Source organism: Euleptes europaea, chromosome 14 (genome assembly GCF_029931775.1).
Source record: "Euleptes europaea isolate rEulEur1 chromosome 14, rEulEur1.hap1, whole genome shotgun sequence".
In the NCBI taxonomy this organism is placed as follows: Eukaryota; Metazoa; Chordata; class Lepidosauria; order Squamata; family Sphaerodactylidae; genus Euleptes; species Euleptes europaea.
Window position 1 is genome coordinate 48,942,849 of NC_079325.1, and position 9,173 is coordinate 48,952,021.

At 45.8% G+C, this 9,173-nt stretch overlaps 1 protein-coding gene across 1 annotated transcript in view; it reads right to left on the reverse strand.

Annotated features, from left to right (window-relative positions):
- CDK5RAP2 (CDK5 regulatory subunit associated protein 2) overlaps positions 1-8,547 on the reverse strand; it is a 197,462-nt gene extending 188,915 nt beyond the window's left edge. Inside the window, exons 1-2 of the mRNA XM_056860248.1 lie at positions 8,378-8,547; positions 2,152-2,219 (exon numbers count right to left, since the gene is read on the reverse strand). Coding sequence (XP_056716226.1) covers positions 2,152-2,219; positions 8,378-8,430 — 121 coding nt within the window. The 5' untranslated portion in view covers positions 8,431-8,547. The remainder of the gene's footprint in view (positions 1-2,151; positions 2,220-8,377) is intronic.
- Between the last annotated feature and the right edge of the window lie 626 nt (positions 8,548-9,173).

Consider the following 9,173-nt stretch of genomic DNA (forward strand, 5'->3'; position numbering starts at 1 on the left):
TCAATCCTCAAGGCCTAAACTGCTTCTGCAAGGAAAATGAAGAATAGTTTTGTACCTTAAAAGGCTACAGAATTGATGACAGTAAGAATATGCCCCCTAATAATCACACCAAAGGCTGGAAAAATCTAAGAAACATAGACAGGTCAAAATATTGTTGAAGGCTTTCACGGTCAGAGTTCATTGGTTCTTGTAGGTTATCTGGGCTGTGTGACCATGGTCTTGGTATTTTATTTCCTGACGTTTCGCCAGCAGCTGTGGCAGGCGTCTTCAGAGGAGTAACACTGAAGGACAGTGTTACTTCAGTGTCCTTCAGTGTTACTCCTCTGAAGATGCCTGCCACAGCTGCTGGCGAAACGTCATGAAAGAAAATACCAAGACCACGGTCACAGCCCGGATGACCTACAAGAACCAATAGACAGGTCATTCTGTTAACTGGAAATCTGAAATATTTTTACACCAGTACTAGTGAAAAGCATTGGGTCTGTTTTGGATAGTCCTCCAAAAGAACAGGAACACACATTCCTTCTTCCTCTCTGGCTTGGATTTCCCTATTACATAGTGCTAACATCTAAACCTTCATTTGAAGTTTCAGAGCTTAATGTTAACCCCCTGTATTCAGACATCGTGGTAGATGATAGGATAATCTGGTAGTTGCATAAGGAATTACTGAACAAGGGGAGCACGTACGCCTGTGGCATATGGAACACCATTCAAACTGCTCAATTCTCTTCTCCTTTTTTTCAGCCTTGAGGGATGCATGCCAGGCTCTGCTCTGGCTTAGCGCCTGAATGAAAGACCTTACACTTGCAGTTATTAGATAGCAGAATACGTCTCGGTGCATCTGAGAGGTTCATAAATAAATTGTTCTGGAAGGAGACTAAAAGGCAGCATTCAAGAGTCAAGGGCTTTGGTAACACTGGGAATCATCAGTTATTGCAGGGGGAAATTACAAACTACAAATCACAGAATCATACAATTGTACAGGCCTGGAAGATACCATAAAATCATCTAGTCAAACCCATCGCATGTCACACAAAGTCACTATTACCTGTGGGCCAGTGACCGTAAGAGGTCACTTTGCAAGCTGCCTGCATAACTACTATTCTTCCCACCCCACCCCAAGCCCTAAATACTTAATTCTGTATGCCAGAACAAACCAAGAGGACAGAAGACAAAGGCAATTTGTTTGCCAGGCTGCAGCTTGCTAATTTTGCATGTTGACCAGTTCGGCCTTGAACAGTAGCATCTCAACTGACCAACACTGGTCAAACCAGCACAGCTACAGTAAGAACATAAGAAAAGCCATGCTGGATCAGACCAAGGCCCATCAAGTCCAGCAGTCTGTTCATACCGTGGCCAACCATGTCCCTCTAGGAAATCCACAAACAAGATGACTGCAGCATTAACCTGCCTGTGTTCCACAGCACCAAATATGCATGCTCATAAGAACATAAGAAAGGCCATGCTGGATCAGACCAAGGCCCATCAAGTCCAGCAGTCTGTTTACACAGTGGCCAACCAGGTGCCTCTAGGAAGCCCACAAGCAAAACGACTGCAGCAGCATTATCCTGCCTGTGTTCCACAGCACTGAATATAATAGGCACGCTCCTCTGATCCTGGAGAGAATAGGTATGCATCATGACTAGTATTAATTTTGACTAGTAGCCAGTTGTGTAAGTAAGGATATCTGAAAAGTTTCCCTAGAAAGGACAGTTGTGTAGAGGTTTAATTAGCAGAAGCTTTTCAAATGGACTATCGCATGGCAGATGTATGTTTGGGAAACCAGTGGCTGGCAAAGAACATGAAATCTGGAACAGTGGCCTTGCAATATTATGATGTTTAAGAATCAGTGCATCACATCACACTTGAAATGGCCCTGATTATAGCGAGGGCCACAATTTTTAGAAAAAGGATTTCCTGAGGATTTCCCTGGCATTGTCTCCAACTGCTGCTAGAGGCCACTGTGCTGCCCAGAATGTAAAAACAACCCTTGAGAGCTTTCCAATTGTCCTTTCTAGGGAAACCTTTCAGATATCCTTACTTACGCCAACTGTTAGAGAACTAACATTCCAATTACTTCTTCAGAAAGTTAAAACATAGACACAGCTGATCACTTTCCTGTTTTAAAAAAAGCCTTTACAATGTTCTTACCTCCGCCACCTCCCAAAGGGATACGAATTTCATCCCCTGAGACATCTGGCAGTCGGGAAAAGTTGACACTAGGGAAAAAGAAAGACAGTTTGGCATTGAAGGCGTTTAGAAGACATATGCACCTGTGCAGTATCTTTCTGCGCCTTCTCACATGCATATTTACCAAATCTTCTTGAGATCATTCTAGATCTTACATCTCTGCCACCTGGAGACAGTACACTATCAAAAGTCCCAGCATGTCTGGTCCAAAGATATATCATCTGAACTTATCGTATTCTGCCTCTTGGTTTAGTTTTGGGACTGGAACTGCCTTGCCTGGAGACAGCCACTGAAACATAACAAGGAGCATCCCTAGATCAGCGCTCATTTGGTAACTGACTGAATGGGGAGGAACAAGCTTGAGCCACATGAGATGCAGATGCTGACAGCAGAGGACACGGCTGACGTTGGAACAGGTGGACTGCTTATGATGGAGGCAAAGAAAACGGAAAGAGCGCAGCAGCGGCTTGAAGGTGGCCCTGGCTACCCAAGTGGCATCTGTGGCCAGCTTCAGCTGGTCCAAAACATCTGCTTCCTCTTATGGAGAAGGACGATCAGGCTACTGCTGCACGTGCACTGGTAACTTTACAGTCTGACGACTGCGGTATGCTCGGTGGCAGCCCCGCTACCAAAAGGACCTGGGTGTGAGGGTCACATTACATGAGTGTTAGAAGGACAGAGCCAGTTCTCTGGTCTTGGTTACACACATGAACACATGAAGCTGCCTTATACTGAATCAGACCCTGGGTCCATCAAAGTCAGTATTGGCTACTCAGACTGGCAGCAGCTCTCCAGGGTCTCAGGTAGAGGTCTTCCACATCACCTCTTTGCCTAGTCCCTTTAACTGGAGATGCCAGGGATTGAACCTGGGACTTTCCTCATGTGAGCCACAGCCCCTCCCCTTCTTACATTTAAAGACTTACATGGCCTCGAACCAAAACACCAGAAGGAGTAGGTTCTCCCACAAAAGGCCACCAACTCGTGGGCAGGAAAGTTCTGAATGGCCCCGCTGCCACCTCTCACGAGTTCTCAGGACACAGCGACAGAATGGATCCTAATGCCAGATAGTGCTGGCAGCTGGCAGACCCTGAGAACATCTGTCTTCCCAGCAGCAGTGGCAAACCATTGCTTCCTAATTCTCTGGAGCTGATGGGCAAGCCCCCATGAATGTGTTTTAGAAGCCCCTGCGATGACTAAGATAACAACCTCCCTCCCACTCTCTGCCTGGTGCTGGAGGATGGAAAAGGTAGAATGTTCAAAGACACCCACCAAATTTCTTAAAAACACATCTGACAGTCTCTCTGTATCTGTAATTGATGAGTCAGGATGTGCTCTAACAGGCTTGTAAGTAGACTGTGGTAAGAACGAGCGCCAGAAGAACAGACAAAGAACCTTTCAAACAAACAGGTTCCTTTTTATTTCAGCTCCATATATAGCTAAATTATCATGCATGGTCAGAAGGGTTAGTAGTTTTTGAAGATTTATTTGCAAGGCTGAATCCAAAGCTCATTTGTAGGCGGTGGTAACAGCCAGTTCCTTAACCGGAGGTGTCTTTGTATAGTAAAGCAATAGCATGCCGAGGAGCTGTGGGGAAGGGCTGTGGCTCAGTGGTAGAGCATCTGCTTGGTATGCAGAAGGTCCTAGGTTCAATCCCCAGCATCTCCAGTTAAAGGGACAAGGCAAGTAGGTGATGTGAAAGACCTCTACCTGAGACCCTGGAGAGCCACTGCCGGTCTGAGCAGACAATACTGACTTTGATGGACCAAGGGTCTGATTCAGTATAAGGCAGCTTCATGTGTTCGTATGTGAGCCACCTGCCTTAGTGGACGGAGAGTAAAGCAAATCTTTGTGCTCGATACTCTACCATGGCACATCACTGGAGTTTGTAGGTCAGGCTGCCAACAGGCCTAGAGAAAAATGTCCTGTGCTTTTCATAGAGGTTTCATGTTTGGAAGTGGTCAGAGGAAGTTTTCATGGCATGGAGATAAATAACATCACTGGCTAAATAACTGCCTCTAGTAAAGGCAGGTAGTTGACAATATTATTTGTAGGATGTGGGGAGCTGAGAAAGTTCCAGTTGTAGTTACTCTGTGAAGACACTATTTGGAATTTGCACAGGGAGACATTTATCATCAATCCTCTCCAAAACACCCCACTGCCTTCCAACACCATGTCCCCAAAGAGATGGTAGGGATGATTATTAATCCCACTGTTACTGTGGGTCCCCCAAAAAGAAGGATTCTGAATATGCTCCAGAAAACTAAACCTCTCTCCTCTCCTTTTCCACTTGGTACACCACCCTTTCTTGGAAGGATTATTTATTTCCTTACTTCACTTATACCCTGCCTTTCTTTCCCAATGGGGGCCCAAAAGTAGCTTACATCATTCACCTCTCCTCCATTTCATCCCCACAACAACCCTGTGAGGTAGGTTAGGCTGAGAGTGTGTGACTGGCCCAAGGCCACCCAGTAATCTTCCATGGCAGTTCAGGGTTTCAAACCTGGGTCTCCCAGAACATAGTTCAACACATTTACCGCTACACTACACTGGCTCTCTACAGGTAAAAATTAGATTTAATAGGCTTCAACCACATGGACCTTAAACCAACCAGGCTCTTTTCACATTCTCAGACATCCCTAGGGTTAAAAATATTGTCGAAGGCTTTCACGGTCAGAGTTCATTGGTTCTTGTAGGTTATCCGGGCTGTGTAACCGTGGTCTTGGAATTTTCTTTCCTGACGTTTCGCCAGCAACTGTGGCAGGCATCTTCAGAGTAGTAACACTGAAGGACAGTGTCTCTCAGTGTCAAGTGTGTAGGAAGATATAGTCAGAAAGGGGTTGGGTTTGATCACTTCAGGATACAATGGTTCCATATTAACATACCACACCGTCATTAGCACATTATCTTGATACTTACAGGACAATGACTAGCACATTACTTTTGCAGGACAATGACTCAGCTCAAACCCAACCCCTTTCTGACTATATCTTCCTACACACTTGACACTGAGAGACACTGTCCTTCAGTTTTACTACTCTGAAGATGCCTGCCACAGTTGCTGGCGAAACGTCAGGAAAGAAAATTCCAAGACCACGGTTACACAGCCCGGATAACCTACAAGAACCAATCCCTAGGGTTACTTTTTTCCCCAACCCCCTGCTCCTGTGCCTTTAAGGCAAGCCTGAGACATTATCAGATGAGGAACACTTACCTCCAGAGGTCTGATCTCTAGATATCAGCAAGTGAAACCTTTCTTGGCCTGGAGCTAAACTTTTATCTTCACCTGCTCACTGCTACATAGATATATAGCATCCATCAAATAAAACTTGGATGTACAGCAGCTTAACCTGTACACTGGCCATAATTAGGTCTGCTGAGTTGTTATATTCTAGTATTGAGCAGTCATTTGGAAGTTGGGGTAGTGGGCAGAGCATAAATAGGTTAATAATTAAATACAGTGACCAGCTCAAAAGTTGGTAACCTTAGCAACATATAAGAAGCCTTGCTGGATCAGACTGTGTGTACATCTAGCCAACATCAGGTTTCTAATATTAGCCAATCAGATTAAGGAAAGTCCAAAGCAGGACACATTTTCCCATTTTTTGACATCCCTCCTCTCTCACACACACGACTGATGTTCAGAAGCATGATGGCTCTGAGCAGGAAAGTATCATTTTAATTATCATGGCTAATAATCCTTGAGAGACCTCCATAAATTAATCTGGCTTCCTTTTAAGTCATCTAAATCATTGGCCAACACCTCATCTCAGGGCACCAAATTCCACAATTTAGTTCCATATTGTGTCTAAAAATACTTCCTTTTGTTAATTCGGAATCTACTGCCCATCAGTTTCAAAGACTGGCCCCCGTATATCAGAGTCAGTATATGAAAGGTACAATGCTTCTGAACAAGGAAGCTCTGTTTAGTCCCTAGGACTACTAGATGTTGAAAAATCTCTCCTCCTCTATGAATTTGTCCAGTTGCCCGCAGACTTTTACATGGACTAGCTTCTTAGAATTGTTTTAGCGGTTTTAAGTTGAATGTCTTTATCGTGACTTTGACATGTCTTTTGAGTGGGATATACATTGGACTAAATACATACGGTACATAAGTAAATCGTCTCCTCTGAAAGTCTCTGAAAGCCAGCAGCTACCACTACATGACAGCCTGCTGGAACCAACTAAAAGCTCATTTACAGTGCAATCCTAAACAGAGTTGCACCCTACTAAATCCATTTACCGTAAGTTGATGGACTTTGAAAGGTTTAACTCTGCTTAAGAATGCCGTGTTAGTTCAAACCTTTGCTTCATAACAGTGGCCAAGCAAGAAGCTTGTAAGGAAGACACCACTTTCTCCTGCCTCCCCTAACCTATTTGTATCCAGAGGTACACTGCCTCTAAACATGAAGGTTCTATTCTGCTATCATTGCTGAAAGCTATTGACGAGGCCTCCACCAGTGCTCTGGTTGTTAGGGCCCTGCACTACTAGGGCTTCAATGAAAAACCTGCACTGTAGCTTCAGTGCCATATAAACTCAAAAGCAAGTTGATTGTCTGAGACTACTGAATGGTCCTGAGATACCTTATACTGAACACATCTGCAGACAGGTGTGTTCTTCTGATACAGCTGTGGCCAGGCCTTTTGAGTTGTGGGTCTGTGCTGGGGGAACAACTTACCAGAAGAAAGTTCCCACGTTTCTGTCTTTTTGAAGACTATGTAAAACAGAACTTTTTAGGAAGGCTTTTTGTAAACTGGAATGCTCCATTTAACACTTACACAAAGGTGCTACTGCATATGTTGGTTTTTAAATACTTTAATCGTAGTCTACCTCAAGCCTCTTTGAGAATTATAAAAACTGAAATAAAATCAAACCTTGGGACACCACCAGCAAGAGAATTGTCCCCTTCCATGGAGCTGCCTCATCCCTTTTGAGAAGCCATCCACACTAGTGATGGTTTTGTTCCAGGTTGGGAAATACCTGGAGATTTTGGGGGCGGAACCTGAGGAAGGAAGGAGCTTCAACACCATAGAGTCCGACAGCCAAAGTGGCCATTTTCTCCAGGGGATCTGATTTCTATCGACTGGAGATCAGTTGTAATAGCGGAAGATCTCCAGCCACCACCTGGATGTCAGCAACCCCAGGTGGTTCCCACATCCTGGGTGAGTTCCATGAGTTAACCCTGCATCGCGTCAAGTCTTTCTTTCTGCCTGTATGGGGTGTGTGTGACACACTTCTAGCATTATGTGTGTGTGTGTTAAGTGCCATCAAGTCACTTCCGACTCATGGCGGCCCTATGAATGAAAGTCCTCCAAAATGTCCTATCTTTGACAGCCTTGCTCAGATCTTGCAAATTGAAGGCTGTGGCTTCCTTTACTGAGTCAATCCATCTCTTGTTGGGTCTTCCTCTTTTCCTGCTGCCCTCAACTTTTCCTAGCATGACGGTCTTTTCCAGTGACTCTTGTCGTCTCACGACTTGACCAAAATAAGACAGCCTCAGTTTAGTCATTTTAGCTTCTAGGGTCAGTCCAGGCTTCATTTGATCTAGAACCCACCGATTTGTTTTTTTGGCAGTCCACGGTATCTGTGACCCTCTCCTCCAACGCCACATTTCAAAGGAATCTACTTTCTTCCTATCAGCTTTCTTCACTGTCCAGCTTTCACACCCATACATAGACATAGGGAATACGATGGCATGAATTAATCTAGTCTTGACGAATTAATCTAGTCTTGGTGGCCTAGCATTATAGGGGAGTGCAATAAAGCACTCTACATCTGATGTCTCCACACCTTAAGCAGAAACCTTATAAACTCAACGCAGGTAGTTGAGCCAGGTAGGCTCAGAGACTGCATGCCAGGCCTTTTACACCTTGGTCTGAAGAATCTGTCTTTATCTTTTTTTTAAAACAAAAAACTTTGTAACATCCCGCCTGAGTTCTGGTGAGCTGGAAAGGCTTCCCGTCCTCGGTTTTAGATCCTCCTCAGCCATTCAGCGATCCTAAACCCAGGATACCCCGCAGAAGGGAAGCTTGACTCCTTCCCCTACCCCATAAGTGGGAGATTTAAACCCACTTTCAAAGCCCATCCCTCTTTGTTATCCCCCGCACGGGAAAGAGAGGGTTAACGGCGCGCGCGCGCCTCCCCCCGCCCCTCCCCGGACTTTAACGGTTCTAACGGTCCCCGCCTCACCTGCCGTTGAACTCCACAGGCAAGGTGGGGTCTTCTCCCGGGAAGGAGTCCATGGCGGGCGAGGAGGGAGACGGGCGGGCAGCTGCGACTCCTCCGCCGGTGACACTGGCTGTTATTGTCCGAGTTTGGCGGCGGGGATGGAATTCAAACGAGCGCAGAAGCCTCTCGCCGCCGCCATCTTGGTGAAGCCGAAGAAGCCGGGCTGGAAAAAAGGCGGCGGGCGGGCAGCCTCTAGAGTGATAAGGGGAGCGGCCATTTTTCGTGAGGGCCTCGGCTCCTGAGGGCGTTTCGGGCGCCATTTTGGTTAAGGGAGCGATGTGGCAAGGAAGAGGAGAGAACGGGGCGGAGGGAAGGGGGACGCCATATTTACTCCGGGCACGCGCTTGGCAGGAGGGCGCGGTTATGACTGGGGTGCCAGGTTGGATGCCCGGAAGAGGGAGGGTTCTTTGGAGGGATCCATGTTTACTGTGGGCAAGCAGAAACGAAGGGCTGGAAACTGTTAAAGCGGACGAAGACGAGAAGGCGAAACAAAACGAAGGCGGTTTTTTCGTGGCGCCCTCTCCAGCTGAAATATTGCATTCAATATGCATGTCCTTATTACGTTACATACTTTTTTTTATTATGTTAAACTTCTGGGATACAGAAAACACCGCTTGTTGCAGTTCTGATTATATTAATCGCATGAAAAGCGAACATGGTATTGTGGCCAACTTCCTGCAACACGAAAAAACGCGTGCTTTTGTCAGATTTTTTTTTATTATGCTAACTTGCTAAGGTTGCCAACCTCCCGGGGGGG